This window comes from Periophthalmus magnuspinnatus, chromosome 1, assembly GCF_009829125.3.
Source record: "Periophthalmus magnuspinnatus isolate fPerMag1 chromosome 1, fPerMag1.2.pri, whole genome shotgun sequence".
In the NCBI taxonomy this organism is placed as follows: Eukaryota; Metazoa; Chordata; class Actinopteri; order Gobiiformes; family Gobiidae; genus Periophthalmus; species Periophthalmus magnuspinnatus.
Genome location: NC_047126.1, coordinates 25,982,128 through 26,003,788, shown reverse-complemented (window position 1 = coordinate 26,003,788; position 21,661 = coordinate 25,982,128). Strand labels below are relative to the sequence as shown.

Here is a 21,661-nt window from a genome sequence, read left to right as displayed (position 1 = left end):
CAAATCTTTGGAAGAAAGAAAAATCGAAACACACTTTGGAAAACAAAAAACAAAAACAAAAAAACTACTTCCCGAGTGACTTTTGTATTGCTTAAATTCAGTTTTCTCTCCATCATCAGGAAATGGAGCAAAGTTTGGTTTGATCTGATTAACAGATGCAAATGTTCACTCAAAACCTCCCTCTCTGTGGTTTGAACGCAGCCTCAAGTCAAACCCATTCAGAAACAGTCTATTTTTACAGCAGAGACAGACAGCAGCGCCGCGGCAGATAGCTCCATGTTTGGTGGATCACACTCATTAGCTTGTCATTAGCTCGTCATTAGCTAGCACAGTGTAAATCGGGGAACACAGAGAGCGGGCGATTCTGCTGATGTTTTGTAAGGTGTCTGCGGTCGTCCCCGGCAACAGCTCCAGAGCAGAGTTAGTTTTGTAATGACATGAATAATAATGTGAACTTAATGAGGGTAAACAATTAAGACGAGGCAAAATGGCCTCCCTTTGTTCGTAATGAGCTCGGTCAGAAAAGAACAGAGGAACTTTTCAGATCTGACCCAGTTTGGACGATTTAAATTTAGAACAAGATATTGGTCTGTTTCAGGGGTCGGCAACCCGCGGCTCCGGAGTCGCATGTGGCTCGTTCATCCTTATACTGCGGATTGGGAAAATAAATTATAAGTATTAACTGAAGTGTATTTTATTTGTTTTAGTTTTTTTTGTTTTGTTTAAACTGGAAGATTATTGTGAACTTGAAATATTAAAATAAAATGATATTTTATTATTTTTCATCGCTCAAAATAAGTGTCACACTCGCTGAAGCCGTCATACCCGCCAACACACTGTGCATTTATCAAGACTTTCAACCAGCTGTCCCCAACACCTACATAAACATGAAGAAATATGCATTTGGAGTCCTGTTGATCTTTGGATCCACATATGTATGTGAACAACTATTCTCCACCATGAACTATGTTAAAAACAAACACTGCTCACGCCTCAGACGAAGAAAATGACTTTGTACTGCCCTGATTTGATTTGCAGATGCTGTGTGCAGAGATTCAGGAGCAGAAGTCCCATTAAACAGCTAAAATAAATACTTATGCAGATATTTTGCAAATACTGTACAGTAGTTGTTTATACAAAGTGCAAAGGTAAAAAAAAACAAAAAACAATATATGCAGTATTTGCGGCTCCCAGCATTTTCTTTTCCATGGAAACCAGGTCCAATTGGTTCTTTGGGTCTTAAAGATCTTGAGCTAGTCTTGGATACATTAGCTGGAGGATTTGACCTGTTGTGCATGTGGATGCAGGAATGGGGGAAACCAGAGAGCCTGGTGTTTTTTGAACCCAGAACCGTCTTGCTGCGAGGCAAGAGTGCTAACCAATCAGCCACCATGCCGTTCAGGATGATCATTTATTCTAAATTAGTGGCCATGTCCTTTGGCGGGACACAGTGTTACTTCCTGTGCATGTTTCTCTGTCTAATATCTTCCTCTGTGCATTTATAAACCCAGAGCCCAGAAGTTGATTGGTTTTGGGAGAAAGTTGAGCTGCGTCAGAGCCAGAGGTTTCCCTGTATTTGAGCTGGTGCTGGTCTCCATAGCAACGGGGCGGTTTAGCGGCAGAAGGAGAGTTAGGTCGTCAGCAAGACAAACTCCAGATCATTTATTTAGTTAGGTCCAAATGTCCCCGGTCTCTGCTCGGGGTAAATACAGAGCAGAGAGACGGAGGAACGGGACATGACGTCACTTTTACTTTGACTTATTTATACCTACTTATACTTTTACAGCGCTTAGCAACGCTGTCTATCGAAGCTATTGTTAAGTCTAGAAAGAGACACCTCGGGGAAAGAAGGAACTTTATTGGTCTGTTATTAATGTTCATATGTTGATTTATGGATAAAATAGATCAAATAAAAACAAGCCCAGCAACACGGTCGGTAGCAGAGGCTAGTTATTTATATGTACTGTCTATAGTTTTAGCCAAAGGTAACAATAAAATAAAATACAATACAATAAAATAAAATACAATAAAATACAATAAAATACAATAAAATACAATATAATAAAATACAATAAAATAAAATACAATAAAATACAATATAATAAAATACAATAAAATACAATAAAATACAATACAATAAAATACAATATAATAAAATACAATAAAATACAATAAAATACAATACAATAAAATACAATAAAATACAATACAATAAAATAAAATACAATAAAATACAATATAATAAAATACAATAAAATACAATATAATAAAATACAATAAAATACAATAAAATACAATATAATAAAATACAATATAATAAAATACAATAAAATACAATAAAATAAAATGTCTTATAGCTAATCTTATAGCCACAGCTGTCCTGGGGCAGACTGACTGAAGCGAGGCTGCCAATCTGCCCCCTCAGCCCCTCTGACTTCCACCAACCCTCACACACACACACACACACTACATTCATACTAGACAATGTGGGTGAAGTGTTTTGCCTAAGAGCACAACGACAAGAACCTTATGATATGATGAAGCTGTTGTTTTCAGGTTAACAGCTCCTTTTACCTTTAGTTCAGTGGAGAGCAGAGGTAATTCCAAACATGAAATCATCCAAATGACTCTTTATTCAGGGTTTGTGTGTTAAACGTGGGTAACTCCAGGTCTGTTTGTGATGAGGAAACAACATTATAACATAGAAAACCGTGTCGTACAGGCCCTTTAAACTGAGGGAGTCTATAATGTTGTGATGTTATGTGAACAAACCGTATCATGATGACTGCATTTTAGGCTTTCAACTTAACAATATGGTACTTTTTGGTGTCAGTAAAAATGCAATCTCAGACGTTTGAAACAGTTTATCTCTTGTGTGCAGTCAGGCCGCTCTGAGCTGGAGGCTGAGCTCTGACAGTGGAGTTTATCTGTGTTTGGTGATTGGAGGCAGAAGAGTTATTTTTCCTGACACAGCATTTTGGGCGTTAAAAGAAACTTATTTTTGTTCGTTTGTTGTTTGATCATTTCACAAAGTACAGACAGACTTTGAGCTCTGGCTGACTTCGCGGTGACATCCTGCTGCGGGGATGTCTACGGCGGGATGTTCAGCGGTTACCATGGAGACGCATAAGCAAACTCTGACAAACGTGTTTTAGGATAGTCTGAAAACGCAAGGAAAAATACAACGGGGATTTAAACAATACATATTAAAGAAAAGAAAGTACTCCAGTAAATGTAACCCGCCTCTGTGTGTGGTAATCATAAGACGGACTGTTTTTTTTTCACTGAGCTTGTATGAGTTTGGCTCTGGGTGAAACTTTTCCAAACTTTGGGGCTTAAATTGCGGCTGTTCTCAGAAAGTGCTGCGTGTGGTGGTGGTGGTGTTAAACTCAAATCATGTCTCGGTAACAATGGAAAAACACTGCGGTTTGTGTTGAACGGGCTCTCGGCTGTGCAACAAATCTAACAAGAGAAGAAGAAGAAGACAGCTGTCAGACCCGAGACTATTAGCGCTGCGGAGATCAGGAGAGAAACACAGATTTGTCATGGACTATTTGGATCTTTACTGTCTTAAAAACCTAAAAAACAAAAGTAGTTCATGTTAAATTTTAAACAGTTTGCAGTGGTCCAAAGTTATTCCTCACTCACTCCTTGCATCTTAACTGCTTTTGTTTAGCCTGACTGTAGTTGTTTTACGTAAATAAATGATGGAAGTTGATTTATCTAAGGCCTTTTACTTGGATATGGCCAACAGAATGTTAGCTAAAAGTACAAGGACTCATTTTACTGCCGGACTAAAGAACCATGCAGTTTATATCAGGTCAAACACATGCTGCTAATATCAAGGTTAGATCTGTTTCAGCCACTATTAATTCTACTTCTGCAACTATTACGAGAAGACTACTACTACTGTTAACTACAGCAACTACTACTACCACTAATACTACTACAAGGCTACTGCTACTAGGTTACTACTGCTGCTTCTACTGCTACTACTACTACTGCTACTACTACTACTAGGCTACTGCTGCTTGCTTCTGCTTCTACTGTTACTGCCACGTCTACTACTAGACTACTACTACTACTACTACCACTACTGCTGCTGTTTCTACTGCTACTGGTGCTACTACTACTAGGACTATTACTACTACTACTACTGCTATGACTACTACTACTATTACTATTACTATGACTACTACTACTAGGCTACTACTGCTACTGCTTCTGCTGCTACTACTACTACTACTAGGCTACTACTACTTGCTTCTGCTTCTCCTGCTACTGCCTCTCCTACTACTAGACTACTACTGCTACTACTACTACTATGACTACTACTACTATGACTACTACTACTACGACTACTACTACTACGACTACTACTACTACTACTACACTACTTCTGCTTCTACTGCTACTGCCGCTAATACTACTAGGCTACTACTGCTACGACTACTACTATGACTACTACTACTACTGCTGCTGCTGCTGCTGCTGCTACTACTACTACTACTGGCCAAAAAAAAGGTCACACACTCTAATATTTGGTTGTTCTGCCTTTATCTTTGTTTACGTCACACATTCTCTGTGACATTGTTTCGAGTTCGCTTCTCCAATGTCACAAGATTTATTTCCATCCAGTGTTGCATTAATTTTTCACTTACATGTTGCATTGATGATGGTCGAGTCTGACGCTGCACAAAGTCTTCTCCAGAACATCCCAAAGATTCTCAATGGGGTTAAGGTCTGGACTCTGTGGTGGACAATCCATGTGTGAAAATGATGTCTCATGCTCCTGAACCGCTCTGTCACAATTTGAGCCTGATGAATCCTGGCATTGTCATCTTGGAATATGTCCATGCCATCAGGGAAGAAAAAATCCACTGATGGAATAACCTGGTCATTCAGTATATTCAGGTATCAGCTGACCTCATTCTGCTGAACCTAGACCTGACCAACTGCAGCAACACCAATGTATTTGCTTAGTTAAATCCAGGTGGCGACTTTTTTTTGGCCAGGTAGTGTTATCAGTGCCTCTATACAATCCCATCAAATACCAGTAATAAAATCCAAATAAGCGCCTTGCCCAAGTACACAACAGTAGTAGTCTATGCAGTGTGAGCTACAAGTACTACAACTTTTGCATTTGAATGTCCTCCGTTGGCTCGTCCTCTTCACAGAGCTGTCAGATGGCTGATTCCTTTTCCTCCCATAATTCCCCGTGTTGTAAATCAGAAGAGCATTAGCATTTGAATGTGCGCCATGATCTATAGCAGCGCCGCGTCTTTGAGTGGCTGTGTAATCCCGGATTTAGCGTTAGCGTTAGCATTAGCTGTGCGTGATTGATGTCCTCAGACCCCGTCTCTCTCACCTTTAATCAGCACGACCCCAGAGCATCGTGTAAGACAGCACACACACACGCAGACACACACACATGTACACACCCTCACACACATACACACACTCACACACACCCACACACACACATACACATACACACACGTTGGGTCTCCATGCTTTGTGTTGTCACGGTAATAACATTTCCAACTCCATTTCGAATCTAAGGAATAGACTTGATACTCAATTTACAGGTCAGATCTGTGGAGAGAAGACCCTGCTGACAGTGAGAACATGTTTTCAAGATACTTTACAGCTGATGTCATCATTATTCACTGGGTGTGATTCTAATTAGAGGCACTGCTCTGTCTGAGACTCTTATTACTTTCAGTTAAGTTCGACATAAATCTGAGCTAAACAGGACCATGAACATTGATCACAGACTCCTGAAAATGTGTTGTTGAAATTCATTTTGTGTTTTTTTCAGTTTACACACACTTACGGGGGTGTGTTTGCTGATGTGTGCGTTGTGTCTTTAAACATACACACACAAACATACACAGCCAACCTCAATTATCCATAGCAGCTCCATGACCTGCCACACTGTGACAGGGCTGCTGCTGGTGCACGAGGGGAGTGCATGAGGGGAAGGTGTGTGACAGCTGAGCGGGAGAGGCCTGACATGTAGCTCTGAAGCATTAAAGTGTGATGTCCCCTGGTGTTTACTGTAACTCACACTGTACATGTGAACAGACAGGAGCATGTCCACTGACACTTTATCGAGTACAGAGGCCTGTGGAGTCAAAGTCTTATGTTTTGCTTAATTATTGTTTTTATAGGTTTTTTTTGTTTTTACTTTTTTCCATTCATTCAGTTAGTTTTAGCTGAAACGGCTCATATTAGCCTATTTTCTGATCTATGTTATAATATTGTTTCCTCATCACAAACAGACCTGGAGTTGTGTTTTGTTTCATTCACACATGTTTAACGCACAAATCCTGCATATTTAGGCTCTCACTAAACCAACTAAAAATGCTCTGTTCCACCTTGTGATGTCATGTGGATACAGGAAGTGCTCCACTGTGTTTTTAAACTCCACACACCTTCACTAGAATCATTTGAATAATTTCAACCCTGGAATTTCTAATCTCTGTTGAACTAAAGGTAAAAGGAGCTGTGAACATGAAAACTCTTCATGACGTCACAAGGTGGAACAGAGCATTTTGAGCTTTGAAGATGTAGACAGAGTAATAAGGCAGGTTATCCAAACATGTGTGAATGAAACAAAACACAACTCCAGGTCTGTTTTTAATGAGGTAACAATATTATAACATGGTTTTAACTCACAACAGTCAATTCTGTGTAATATAAGACTTAAAGTATTTGTACTTTTCGGTAGTGCATACAGATCTGGGGGGCAGTCGAAGGCGGGGGCCTTGACTAGCTCTGGGTGTTGTGGAATGTCTTATTTGAGTAGTAGTTTTAGTATTTTCCATTTATTTATTTATTTTTAGTATTTTTAGTAGTAGTATTTTCCATCTGAGAGCTAACAGAAACTCTCCTTGTCTTTATTATGAGAAATACTTGTGTTGTCCTAAATCCATGACGTTTGTGTGGGTTTTACAAGAGGCCTGTCTCCATCTCAGAGCTGTGTGCACGTGCATGTGTATGTGAATGTGCATGTCCTCCTCCTGTGTGTGTGAGCCCTGAGGGACAGACGAGCCGACGACAAGCAGGAGCAGTACTGTGTCTGATATGTGACATGCACTGTACTGTAAAACACACAGCTACATATACAGACTAACACACACACATACACACACAGCTACATATACAGTCTACCACACACACACACACACACACAGTTACATATACAGTCTACCACACACACACATACACACACAGCTACATATACAGACTAACACACACACATACACACCCCGCTACATATACAGACTAACACACACACACATACACACCCCGTTACATATACAGACTAACACACACACACACACACACACCTACATATACAGTCTAACACACACACACACACACCCCTACATATACAGTCTAACACACACACACGCACCCCTACATATACAGTCTAACACACACACACACACACACACACACACACCCCTACATATACAGACTAACACACACACACATACACACACAGCTACATATACAGACTAACACACACAGCTACATATACAGTCTACCACACACACACATACATACACAGTTACATATACAGTCTACCACACACACACATACATACACAGCTACATATACAGACTAACACACACACACATACACACACAGCTACATATACAGACTAACACACACACACATACACACACAGCTACATATACAGACTAACACACACAGCTACATATACAGTCTACCACACACACACATACATACACAGCTACATATACAGACTAACACACACACACATACATACACAGCTACATATACAGACTAACACACACACACATACACACACAGCTACATATACAGACTAACACACACAGCTACATATACAGTCTACCACACACACACATACATACACAGTTACATATACAGACTAACACACACTTATTGAGTTTTAATGCTTTTTGGGGACTTCCTTTGGTCTCACTCGTAGTTCAGTTTTATTAGTAAATTTCAGTCCCTCTGATCTTCCTCGTAAACACTGTACAAATAAAAGTGAACTAAGAGTGAGACCGTGTGAGGGAGTCTTCTTAAAACCTTTCAGCGAAGTCGCCCTGTCAGGTGTGCAGAGTCAACACAGACGTTTGTACAGTTTTGTATCATGTTTTTGTATATTTATGGAGAGTTGTCGTGTGGGAGCGTGGGTGATGTAGCATTGTGGGCGGAGCTTTGGACAGAATCGTATTGCTAACTGTAAGAAGAGTTCAAAAAGGGCTTAGGAAAGATCGCTAAAATACTGAAACATGAACAGATGACACCTAAAACCTCTTCAGACATATTTTTGACACGGTAGACAGAAAAAAAACAACAACGGCCAAAAAAATACATATACTATTTTGCATAATTTAACCTAAGCACTCACCCTAACCTATCTGAACTCAGTTGGTGATCTAATAATCGGTACATCACGAGTACCTGGGTTTTGTCCCAATACGACAGACAGATCTCGATGAAGCGTGTGTGTGTACAAACCTTAGTCACACACACTGTTCACACACACACACACACACACACACACTGAGAGCAGACAGCTATAGGCCCTGCTCCGTCTGAAACACTGAGAGAAAGACATGAAAAGAGCAGCAGCAGAGAGGAGAGAAGAGGCCCAACAACTGTCAAATCTCTCCAAATCTGCTTCTAACTAGTGTTGTCCCGATACTAATATTTCAAACTCGATTTCAATACCAAGGAACACACTCGATACTCAATAACGATACCAACATCCTTTTTGATCACCATGTGGCCTTATATCTGTGTAATCCCTCAATCGTTCAGGTAGGTTCCATAGTGGTCCATGGGTGTATATTCTAGTCTCTTATACTCGTTCTAATACAGCGCAAAATCATTTTAAATCTATTCAGGAAAAGTTCATTAAAAACTCAAAAAAATGACATCACCATGGAAACAAAAAGCTACATTGTGCCTGTAAATCTATGCTTAATCTACCCTTTCCTAACTGAGACTTTTGGCTACACTTTGAGCACAGGAAATCCAAATCTTTGTGTCCACAGCTCACAGATGCGAGCGGATCACACGATAAAGTTATTTAAAACCTCCAAACATATGGACACGGATAAACTAATATTTGACTATCCAAAATGGAGGATGAGAAGGGGATAGTGAAGATCAAATCAAATAGACAAATGCATCAAAAATGAAACATGTTAACGCGTTGGTTTTTGGTGAATATAGCATTTTTAAAGCAATAAAAGGTAACATGGTGATCTAAATGTGTTATGTGTTACAGTTAATACAACATAGAAGTCAAATATCACAGGGATTAGGAATTAGGAGAGAAAGTCGACAGTTTTTCAATAGAAAGTGAATTGGAGCCGATGTTTTATAAGTTTCACTTTCATTTTTGGTGCTCTGAGTCTCCCCTCCCTTTGCGCTCGCTCCCCATTCTCACGATGTACTTGTGGGTGGAGTCTTGTACAGGTAACTGCAAGAACGGTTTGAATAGTTCCCGGGAGAGATCGCTAGATTACTCAAACATGCATGAATGACATATAAAAGCACTTCAGGCATGTTTTTTGACGAAGGAACAGTATAACATGGTACAACACACTTTTTTTTTCTACCATTTTGCACAATACCCCTTTTTAAGCAGGAGTGAAATGTTAAGGGAAAGAAAAACACAAAGTTTGCTCCAGTGGCAGTGTTAAAGAATGGGTCAAATGCAGAAAATCACTCTCAAGGGATTACTAAAAACAGACCAATATCTTGTTCTACCTTTAAATCGTCCAAACTGGGTCAGATCTGAAAAGTTCCTCTGTTCTTTTCTGACCGAGCTCATTACGAACAAAGGTCTCGTCTTAATTGTTTACCCTCATTAAGTTCACATTATTATTCATGTCGTTACAAAACTAACTCTGCTCTGGAGCTGTCGCCGGCGTCCGTCCTCCCTTTGCTCTCCGTGTTAAGTCACTCCCCCTTCAGAGCGCTGTCACAACACAATCAGCGTGCATCCAGCTCATGAAACTACTGCACATTGTCACATCATCACATTGTGTTTGTCATGTTGCTGTGTACAGTTTTGGATCATGTTTTTGTATTTTTATGGAGAACTGTCGTGTGGGCGGAGCATTGTACAGAATCTTAAGAAGGATTTGAATAGAGCTTGAGAGAGATGGCTAAAAAACTCAAACAAAACATCGATTTTGCATAATATTCCCTCTTTTAGAAACAATCAGGAAAAACATAACTGGATTTCTGTCTTTTCTGAAAATTTCATACCTGAAAACCAATGAATTCAACCCACATTTTCCTCAAGAAACTAGTATTTTGAGCAGTGAGAGCGTTTTTGCAGTGGCCCTTTTACACCAGACTTTAGCTCTGACAGCAGAATAACAATGTGGGACAGTAAGTGCTGTACTTTTTCAAAACAACAGTAAAACACCCGAGGAGCAGGTGCCTCTGGTCTCATTATAATGTTTTTACCAGGTTTTGGGATTCTACGCTTTAAATGTACAGTCTGCAAAAGTGAAAGAGCCGTAGAATCACTTAAAGGACTGTGTGTGTAAGATCTGATGTGAAATTTCCTTAAACATGACCCAACTGTGTTTCCACATACGAGGCACAAATGTTCAAATTAAATATAACTTTTACTGATAACAATTATAATGTTGATTTAGTCTGAGTTAGAACAACATTGGACATGTAATTTATGATGGTCTAGTTGTTTTTAAGAGTTTGGGAACAACTGGGAGCAGAGGGTCAGAGGAGAGGGTCAGATGGAGCAGAGTAGAGGGTCAGAGGAGTAAAGGGTCAGAGGAGAGGGTCAGATGGAGCAGAGGGTCAGAGGAGAGGGTCAGAGGAGCAGAGAAGAGGGTCAGAGGAGAGGAGCAGAGCAGCAGAGGAGAGGGTCAGAGGAGAGGGTCAGATGGAGCAGAGGGTCAGAGGAGAGGGTCAGATGGAGCTGAGGGTCAGAGGAGAGGGTCAGAGGAGATGGGCAGAGGATCAGAGGAAAGGGTCAGAGGAGCAGAGGAGAGGGTCAGAGGAGCAGAGGAGAGGGTCAGAGGAGCAGAGGAGAGGGTCAGAGGAGCAGAGGAGAGGGGCAGAGGAGCAGAGGACAGGGGCAGAGGAGGAGAGGGGCAGAGGAGAGGGTCAGAGGAGCAGAGGAGAGGGTCAGAGGAGCAGAGGAGAGGGGCAGAGGAGCAGAGGAGAGGGGCAGAGGAGCAGAGAAGCAGAGGAGAGGGTCAGAGGGAAGGGTCAGAGGGAAGGGTCAGAGGAGAGGGGCAGAGGAGAGGGGCAGAGGAGAGGGGCAGAGGAGCAGAGGAAAGGGTCAGATGGAGCAGAGGATGGAGAGAAGAGGGGCAGAGGATGGAGAGGATGCAGAATCTAAACTTGATTACTTCTCCTCGTCTGCCCTTGTATCCCGTCTCATTGGGAACATTTATTTCATTTGATGGTGTTGCCGTGGAAACCGGGGGTCATTTCTGTCTCAATGGAAACAATATGAAAAGGGGGGAGAGAGAGAGAGATAGCAAGAGAGAAGAGAGGGAGAGAGAAGTATTAAAAAATCATTGAGCGCCTGCTGCGTTTCATTCACTCGCTCTGAGATCTGTGAAACATTTGAAGAAAAACTCCTCTGTGCCGTTAAGCAAAGATTTATACATTTTTTATATAATTCTGACGTTTTTTTAAATCTAATTTCAAACTTTGGGCGTCCTGTGAAAGGTGGAAATCAGTCTGTCCTCGGAGGTCATTTTACTGCTGACAACTTCATTTTACATCAGATTGTTACTGCCACAGCACTGAGCACCGCGTCTATCTGTCTGTCTTTCTATCTTTCTATCTGTCTATCATCTATCTGTCTATCTGTCTATACTGTGTGTCTCGATGGAAACAATATGAAAAGGAGAGAGAGAAAGAGATGATTGACAGAGGAGAGAGAAGGAGAGTGAGAGAGCGACAGTGAGAGAGAGTAAGAAAGACAGGGAGATCGACAGTGAGAGAGAGAGCGAGAGAGAGAGAGAGGGACAGTGTGTGAGAGAGAGACAGAGAGAGGGACAGTGTGAGAGAGAGAGACAGAGAGAGGGACAGTGTGAGAGAGACAGACAGTGTGAGAGAGAGAGGGACAGTGTGAGAGAGAGAGAGACAGGAGAGGGACAGTGTGAGAGAGAGACAGAGAGGGACAATGTGAGAGAGAGACAGTGAGAGAAAGACAGAGAGAGGGACAGTGAGAGAGTAAGAGACAGTGAGAGAGAGAGAGACAGTGAGAGAGAGCAAGAGAGACAGTGAGAGAAAGACGGAGAGAGGGACAGTGAGAGAGAGTGAGAGACAGAGAGAGAGTAAGAGACAGTGAAAGAGAGAGAGACAGTGAGAGAAAGACGGAGAGAGAGACGGAGAGAGGGACAATGAGAGAGAGAGACAGAGAGAGACACAGTGAGAGAGAGAGACAGACAGAGAGAGAAAGACAGATATTGTCATAAAATATATTGAATACTGTTTATGTGTGATATTAAATGTATAGTTATGAGTGGGGCACTTGCTGTCTCCAGGACGTTTTATTGTCTGATAATCAAGAAGTGCGTGTTAGCATGCTAGCTGTTGTTAGTGTGACAGGGATGGCTGTATTTGCTCTGGCCTCTGAGAGTTGTGTAAAGTGCTTGTAAAGTCATCGTGGTGAGTAATCATGATGCTCTGACTGCATACAGTGAGGAATAACCCTGTGATGTGCAGTTCTGTTTTTTCCGTGACTCCCTGAACACACCGCGAGTCTGGATCCTCTTAAAATATTCGTTGCATTTGAGATGTGTCCGAACGCCTCAGCTGCTCCTGATGAAGGGCTATTACTCTGCTCCCTCTTTTCCTATTAGAACATTTCTCTCTCTCTCGCTCTCTCCCTTTCTTTTTTCCATCCTCTGTCCCTCTTTTCTCCCTCTCTTTCACTCCTCTCTATGTATTTCCTCTATTTCTGCCTTCCCACATTCTCTCTATCCCTATTTCTTTCCCTTTCATCCCTCTCCCCCCCTCTCTCTCTCACACACCTCTCTCCTTTCTCTATGTCCACACTGTCTACCCCATCTCCTCTCTCCTCCCCCCTCTCTCTCCACTTTCTCTCTCTCCTCTCTCCCCATTGACTATTTTCCCCCTCTATCTTGCTTTTTTCTCCCTCTTTCTTTCTTCTTCTAATCCCCACTCACTGCCCTCTTATCTTTTTCTCTCCTCTATCTCCCCCTTTTCTCTTTCTCTCTTCCTCTCTGCCCTCATGTCTTTCTCTTTCTCTTCCTGTCCCTCCTCTCTCCCCAATGTCTCTTTTTCCCTCTTTTATCTCCCTTTTTCTCCCTCTCTTTCTTTCTCTCTTCTCCTCTCCACTCTCTGCCCACTTCTCTTTGTTCCCTCCTCTATCTCCCTCTTTTCTCTTTCTCTCTTCCCCTCTGCCATTGTGTCTTTCTGGCTCTCTTCCTGTCCCTCCTCTCTGCCTGCTTTTCTCTTTTTTCCCCTCCTCTATCTCCCTTTTTTCTCCCTCTTCTCCCCTCCACCCTTTGCCCTCCACCCTTTGCCCTCTTGTCTTTTTCCTTCCTCTATCTCCCTTTTTTCTCTTTCTCTCTTCCTCTCTGCCCTCATGTCTTTCTCTCTCTTCCTGTCCCTCCTCTCTCCCCCTGACTCTTTTCCCTCCTATCTCCCTTTTTTCTCCGTCTTTCTTTCTCTCTTCCCCTATCTCCTCTCCACTCTCTCCTCTTGTCTCATTTCCCTCCTCTATCTCTCTCTTTTCTCTTTCTATCTTCCCCTCTGCTGTCATGTATTTCACTCTCTCTTCCTGTCCCTCATCTTTTCTCTTTTTTCCCTCCTCTATCTCCCTCTTCTTTCTCTTTCTTTCTCTCCTCTCTATGAATTTCCTCTATTTGCCTCTCTCCCTAGCTCTTTCCCTCCATCCTCTTTTTCTCTCCATACTCTTTAGCTCTTCCTCTCATTATCTCCTCTCCTCCCTCTATCCCTCCTCCACTCCCTCCTCTCATCCTCCCATCATGCACGAGTATCCCGATCCCATCCTGCCGTCTCCCTGTGCGTCAGATGCCCTCCCGTCCTCTCGTGTTTCATTTTTTAGGACAGAAGTGACACGTTGCTTCAGTCGTGGTTGGTCCTAAAGTGTTGAGTTCATTTGAATAAATAATTGTGTCGTGTTTACATAAACTCACTTATTTCATCTTAATAATTCATCACATTTAGACTTGTGTTTGCATAAATCACTCCAGAACAATTTGCATTTTATTTCCTCTCTGAGTTATTAAAAAAGGCAAAACACCAATTATGACTACACCCCACAGAGGAGAAGGAGGAGAGAAGGAAGAGGGGGAGAAGAGGAGGGAGGGAGAGGAGGAGAGAGGAGAGGAGAGGAGGAGAGAAGGAGAGACGAACGAGGGGGAGAGGAGAGGAGGAAAAAAGGAGAGACGAACGAGGGGGAGAGGAGAGGAGGAGAGACGAACGAGGGGGAGAGGAGAGGAGGAGAGACGAACGAGGGGGAGAGGAGAGGAGGAGGCAAGGAGAGACGAACGAGGGGGAGAGGAGAAGGAGGAGAGACGGAAGAGGGGGAGAAGAGGAGGGAGGGAGAGGAGAGGAGGAGAGAAGGAGAGACGAACGAGGGGGAGAGGAGGAAAAAAGGAGAGACGAACGAGGGGGAGAGGAGAGGAGGAGAGACGAACGAGGGGGAGAGGAGAGGGGGAGAGAAGGAGAGACGAACGAGGGGGAGAGGAGAGGAGGAAAGAAGGAGAGACGAACGAGGGAGAGAAGAGAGGAGGAGAGATGAACGAGGGGGAGAGGAGAGGAGGAGAGAAGGAGAGGAGAGCCAAGAGAAGCAGAGGAGGGGAGAAGGAGAGACGAAAGAGGGAGAGAGGAGAGATGAAAGAGGGGGGAGGGCGAGGAGGAGAGAGGGGAAGAGGAGAGAGGGGGAGAAGAGAGAAGGAGAGAGGAGAGGAGGGGAGAAGGAGAGGGGGGAGGCAGAGAAAGATGTGAAAAGGAGGGGAAGAGAGAGGCAGAGGAGAGAAGAAGAGAGGAGAGAATGAGGGAGGGAGAGACGAGTGAAGAACGGGAGGAGAGAGGAGGAGAGGGACAGGAGAAGAGGAGAGCTGAGAAAAGGAGTGAAGGAGAGGAGGAGAGAGGGAGGAAAGAAGGAGAGAAGGATAGGAGAGAGGAAGGAGAGGAGGAGAGATGGGAGAAGGAAAGAGAGAGAAGAGAAGGAGATAGGAGAGGAGGCGAGGGAGAGGGGCTCAGAGAAATGACTACAGCTGTGTCTCTGTTGCAGACCCCCACTGCTCTGAGAACGCTGTACTGAAGGTAAACTGAGGATTTAAAGGTACACTGTGTAACATTTCCTGGTCTGACACCTGCTTGTCTCCATGGAGATGTTATTGCTTTGCCTGATTACTGTCTTGTATCAGGCTACAGCCGATTTTATTGCTCAAAAAACCTTGATAAACTTACTGTAAACAGTCCTGCCTTTCCACAGATCTGACCTGACCTGGTGCTGTGAAACATTTCAGGCAAAGCAATAACATCTCCATGGATACAAGCAGGTGGCAGACTTTCCACCAGAAAAGTTACAGAATGTGCCTTTAACACCGCATTCCAAAAACTGCCATAAAACTTGTGTGAATCATGGACTGTATAAAGGAGTGAGTGTGACTCTGTGTTCAGCTGTAGCATTTACAGCGGCTAATCTGCAACCACGGACATTATTTGGGAATCTGAGCATGAAACTGAAAAGCCAACCGGGAGCGAGGCTGTTGAAGGTGACGCCCCTCACTCCGCTGGTTTAGCATGGAGCAGGTGCTTAGCAACGGTCTCCATCAAACCTGTTGCTAATACTGGGAGTGACCTCGGGGACAGAAGGCACTTGATTTGTCTGTGATTAATTTTCATATCTTGATTTAGGGACAAAATAGTGGATTAAAATTCCAGGATCATGTAGAACTGGTTAATACGAACATTTAAAAACTAAAATGCAGAGTCTGACAGCAGGAGTGACAGAGAGATGTGACAGTTTTTCAGTAGAAAGTGAATTGGAGCCAGAGTCAAAGGAGTTGGACACACGCCCATGTTCAGGTTGACCAGATGTCGCCCTCTGTGTGGGACTGCACAGCACACAGCAGAGTGGCCCAGGGAGAGGAGGAAATACAGACTACAGATGTTAAGACCCGAATGTTCCTGAACATGCATGGAGGATACCACCCCAAATCCAGCACCCTGAGACTGTACGAGAGCCTTAAGGAAGGAGGCCGAGGACTAGTGAGTGTGAGAGCCACAGTCCAGGATGAAACATCCAAAATCCATAAGTACATCAAGGACAAGGCCCCAACAGATGACGTTCTCAGCAAATGTCTCAGACAGTGGAGCGCAGAGGAAGAGGTGCTGGAGGAACCATCATGGAAGGACAAGCCCCTGACTGAAGTGGCTGATATTAAGAAATCCTACCAATGGCTTGAGAGAGCTGGTCTGAAGGACAGCACAGAGGCTCATCCTGGCTGCACAGGAGCAGGCCTTGAGCACCAGAGCGACAGAGGCCCAGATCTACCACACCAAACAAGAGCCAAGGTGGAGGCTGTGCAAAGAGGCCCCTGAGACAACCCAGCACATAACTGCAGGGTGTAAGATGCTGCAGGAAAAGCAAACATGGAGCGGCATAACCAAGTGGAGCTGTAGTGTACAGAAACATCTGTACAGAATACGGACTGGAAACCCCCAGGTCAAGGTGGTAAACACCTCCAAAGGTAGTGGAGAATGATCGGCTACAGTGGTTACAGCAGATCTCAGGAAAAACATCAGACATCTCAGTCCAGAAAAGCGCAGTACTTCCTCTTTCTGTCCCTCCTTCCCCCTCTCCCTCTCTCACATGTAGATACAGTATGGTGTGAGTGTTGTGAGTGGGAGTAGGTGTTAAGGTCCTGTCTGCTTGTGCTTTTGTGCATGTGTTTTTCCCACTCAAACTTGTGTCTATCTTTACTCTAGAGGAGCGTTGTCAAAAGCAGCGCAAATCAGATACTAATCGTTGCTAAAACTAGTATTGCAACTACTAGTATCGACACTCATTTGAGCAAGTATCGATACTAAAACAGTCACATTCACAGGACAGAAATGAACCTTTCCTGAAGAACTTTAGAATGAGCTCGGGCTGTATCAGTGTTTTTTTATTTTTTTTACTATCATCGAGGGATCTCTTCATATGTTAAGTTTGGTGTGTTTTGAAAATGTAAATCAAATATTCTGTGTGTAATTTTAAAGTGATTTTTCCTTAACCCTGTGCTGCACGTGGTTCGAGCGCATCAGCATGATGGTGATCCTCCTCAACTGTGTGACTCTGGGAATGTACCAGCCCTGTGAGAACATCGACTGCTCCTCGGACCGCTGCCAAATACTGCAGGTACTACGCAAAACACTGCACAAATATGCACACAAATACTGCAGGTACTACGCAAAACACTGCACAAATATACATACAAATACTGCAGGTACTACGCAAAACACTGCACAAATATACATACAAATACTGCAGGTACTACGCAAAACACTGCACAAATATACATACAAATACTGCAGGTACTACGCAAAACACTGCACAAACATACACACGAATACTGCAGGTACTACGCAAAACACTGCACAAATATACACACGAATACTGCAGGTACTACGCAAAACACTGCACAAATATGCACACAAATACTGCAGGTACTACGCAAAACACTGCACAAATATACATACAAATACTGCAGGTACTACGCAAAACACTGCACAAATATACATACAAATACTGCAGGTACTACGCAAAACACTGCACAAATATACATACAAATACTGCAGGTACTACGCAAAACACTGCACAAACATACACACGAATACTGCAGGTACTACGCAAAACACTGCACAAATATACACACGAATACTGCAGGTACTACGCAAAACACTGCACAAATATGCACACAAATACTGCAGGTACTACGCAAAACACTGCACAAATATACATACAAATACTGCAGGTACTACGCAAAACACTGCACAAATATACATACAAATACTGCAGGTACTACGCAAAACACTGCACAAATATACACACAAATACTGCGCAAATATTCTCCTCCCTCCCTCTCTCACTCCTATCCCTATCTCTCACCCTCTCATCCCTCTCTCCTCTCTGCCTCCTCCCTCTCTCTTCCCTCTAGTCTCTCCCTCCCCCATCTCCTCCCTCGCTATGTCTTGTTTCAGCCTCCTGCTTCTCTCGTCTCCCCTTTCTATTCTCTCTTTCCTCCCTCCCTCTCTTCTCCCTCTGTCTCTGACTCCTTTCTGCTACCTCCCTCTTTCTCTCCTCCCTCTGTCCTTCCTCTGGTTATACTTTACCATCTCTGTGTGGAAACCCTCCCTCTGTCCTCTTTCTTCTGTCTCTTTCCTGTCTCCTGCCTTCTCTTCTCTCTCCTTCATCTTTTCTCTCCTCCCTCTCTCTCATGCCGTTATACTTGACCCTCTCTGTGCAGACTCTCTCTCCTCTCTCTTCTCTATCTCTTTCCTCCCTCTATCTCTCCCTCCTCTCTCCTCCCTCTTTTCTTTCCTCTCCTATCTACTCCCTCTTTTCTCTCCTCTCTCCTTTCTCCTTCCTCTTCTCTCTCCTCCCTCTCTATCTCTTCACTCTCTCCACTCCCCTCTCTCTCTCTCTCTCTCTCTCTCTCTCTCTCCCTCCTGTGGTTATACTTAACCCTCTCTGTGCTGACACCCTCATTCTCTTCTCCCTCTCACCGCTGTCTTCTCTGTCTCCTTCCTCCATCTGTCTCTCCCTCCTCTCTCCTCCCTCTTTTCTCTCCTCCCTCTCTCTGTATCTCCTCGCTCTCTCCACTCCCTCTCTCTCTCTCCTTCCTGTGGTTATACTTGACCATCTCTGTATGACCACATTCGATCTCTCTGGTTTTAGCTTCTCGATCGCTCTTCTAAGAATCCTTCGCTCGATCGGGACTTTTCACAGCAACGAACCCTCGGACCAGTCCGCCATGATGGATCCTCACAAACACAGAGAGAATGATGACACTTTAAACAGATGTGTTCTGCTTGTGTCTGCTGTACAATCTGACACCTGTGGATCATTCTGTTAGAATTTAGAAGCAGACGGGAGCAGAACCAGAGGAGCAGAGTCAGAGGAGCAGAGTCAGAGGAGCAGAGTCAGAGGAGCAGAGCCAGAGGAGCAGAGCCAGAGGAGCAGACAGGAGCAGAGCCAGAGGAGCAGAGCCAGAGGAGCAGAGTCAGAGGAGCAGAGTCAGAGGAGCAGAGTCAGAGGAGCAGACAGGAGCAGAGCCAGAGGAGCAGAGCCAGAGGAGCAGAGCCAGAGGAGCAGACAGGAGCAGAGCCAGAGGAGCAGAGCCAGAGGAGCAGAGTCAGAGGAGCAGAGTCAGAGGAGCAGAGTCAGAGGAGCAGAGCCAGAGGAGCAGAGCCAGAGGAGCAGAGTCAGAGGAGCAGAGTCAGAGGAGCAGAGCCAGAGGAGCAGAGCCAGAGGAGCAGAGCCAGAGGAGCAGAGCCAGAGGAGCAGAGTCAGAGGAGCAGAGTCAGAGGAGCAGAGTCAGAGGAGCAGAGTCAGAGGAGCAGAGTCAGAGGAGCAGAGTCAGAGGAGCAGAGCCAGAGGAGCAGAGTCAGAGGAGCAGAGTCAGAGGAGCAGAGTCAGAGGAGCAGAGTCAGAGGAGCAGAGTCAGAGGAGCAGAGTCAGAGGAGCAGAAAGGAGCAGCTCCTCTGACATGTGTGGGATGCTAATGCTAATCCCAAACATATACAGCACATGTGGGACTTAAGTCAGGCGGAGAGGAGCGACAGGGATATAAATGTCCGTCATCTGTGCAGTACTCTATAAACATGCAAACTCCAGATATAAAGTCCTCATATGGGCTGAGACTCGGACCGGGGACCTTGCAGTGGGGAGAAGGAGCTTTACTACTATGGCACCAGAAACTACTACTGTCTATACTATCTTCTGTGTTGCATTATGGGTTATTAATTGCTAACACGTAACATCAGATTGTTTTGAAAATGCTATATTCGCAGAAAACAACATAATGACACGTTTTATTAGTTTTATTTGTGTTTTTGACGCTCATCGCTCTCTTTGCTCTCCACGCTAAGTCACTTCCCCTTCAGAGCTCTATCACAACATGATCATGTATGGATGTCGTTAACAGCTAACAATTCTTGACCTAAAAACACTTAAAAACTTAAATATAACAATATATTCTCTGTCATAAACCGACCAAAGTACAGTCATGATGTGATGATTAACCCTTTCACAATAAGAGCACAGCTTTCATTAACCCCGTCAGAATAAGAGTGTCTAACAAGCCTCGGTGCTTTGAAGTGACGTTGTATTTAAAGAGAAAAAACATGGCGGCGCTCGCAGCACTCAGCAGAGAATTATTTTTAACTTAAGCCACTTAGAGCTTCAAAGAGTCGCCCACGTTTTTGTTTAAGACGTTTTATCCACAAACGGAGCCTCGCACTTGTATAAAGAAGATACAAGGAATAAGGGAGAGAGGAGGAGAGGGAGAGGGAGTGAGAGAGGGGAGGAGGTGAGGGAGTGAGAGAGGGGAGGAGGAGAGGGAGTGAGAGAGGGGAGGAGGTGAGGGAGTGAGAGAGGGGAGGAGGAGAGGGAGTGAGAGAGGGGAGGAGGAGAGGGAGTGAGGGAGGGGAGGAGGAGAGGGAGTGAGGGAGGGGAGGAGGTGAGGCAGAGGGTGAGAGGGAGTGAGAGAGGGGAGGAGGTGAGGGGGTGAGAGAGAGGAAGAGAAGGAGAGAGGGTGAGAGGAAGGAGAGGGAGTGAGGGAGCTGGAGAGAGGAGGAGGGAGAGCGAGGGAGAGAGGGAGAGCGGGAGAGAAGGAGGAGAGGGAGTGAGGGTGAGAGGGAGAGAGAGGGGAGGAGGTGAGGGAGAGGAGGAGAGGGAGGGAAGGAGAGACAGAGGAGAGTGAGTGAGGTAGCGGGAGAGAGGAGGAGGGGGAGCGAGGGAGAGGAGGAGAGGAAGAGAGGGAGAGAAGGAGGAGAGGGAGAGAAGGAGGAAAGGGAGAGAGGAGGAGAGGGAGAGAAGAAGAAAGGGAGGAGAGGGAGTGAGGGTGAGAGGGAGAGAGATGGGGGAGGATGTGAGGGAATGAGAGAGAGGGAGGAGAGGGAGTGAGGGAGCGGGAGAGAGGAGGAGGGAGAGCGAGAGAGAGGAGGAGAGGAAGAGAGGGAGAGAGGGGGAGCGGGAGAGAGGGAGAGAGGAGGGGGGGAGTGTGGGAAAGAGGGAGAGAAGGAGGAGAGGGGAGGAGAGGGAGAGGGGAACAGGGAGAGGATTAGAGGGAGAGAAGGAGGAAAGGGAGAGAGGAGGAGAGGCGAGAGAAGGAGAGAGGGAGTGAGGGAGCAGGAGAGAGGAGGAGGGAGAGAGAGAAGGAGAGGAAGAGAGGTAGAGAAGGAGGAGAGGAAGAGAAGGAGAGAGGGAGAGAGGAGGGGGGAGTGAGGGAAAGAGGGAGAGAAGGAGGAGAGGGAGAGAGGAGGGGGGGAGTGAGGGAAAGAGGGAGATAAGGAAGAGAGGGAGAGAGGAGGGGGAGTGAGGGAGAGAAGGAGGAGAGGAGAGAGGGGAGGAGAGGAAGAGAGGGAGAGAAGGAGGAAAGGGAGA

The 21,661-nt window shown here is 44.7% G+C and overlaps 1 protein-coding gene across 1 annotated transcript in view; it reads left to right on the top strand.

The window, feature by feature from the left end:
- The window catches only part of LOC117370010 (voltage-dependent T-type calcium channel subunit alpha-1I-like), a 214,296-nt gene that overhangs the window by 23,824 nt on the left and 168,811 nt on the right, over positions 1-21,661 (top strand). Inside the window, exon 2 of the mRNA XM_055221662.1 lies at positions 17,302-17,413. Within this exon, the coding sequence (XP_055077637.1) occupies positions 17,302-17,413 (112 nt within the window). The remainder of the gene's footprint in view (positions 1-17,301; positions 17,414-21,661) is intronic.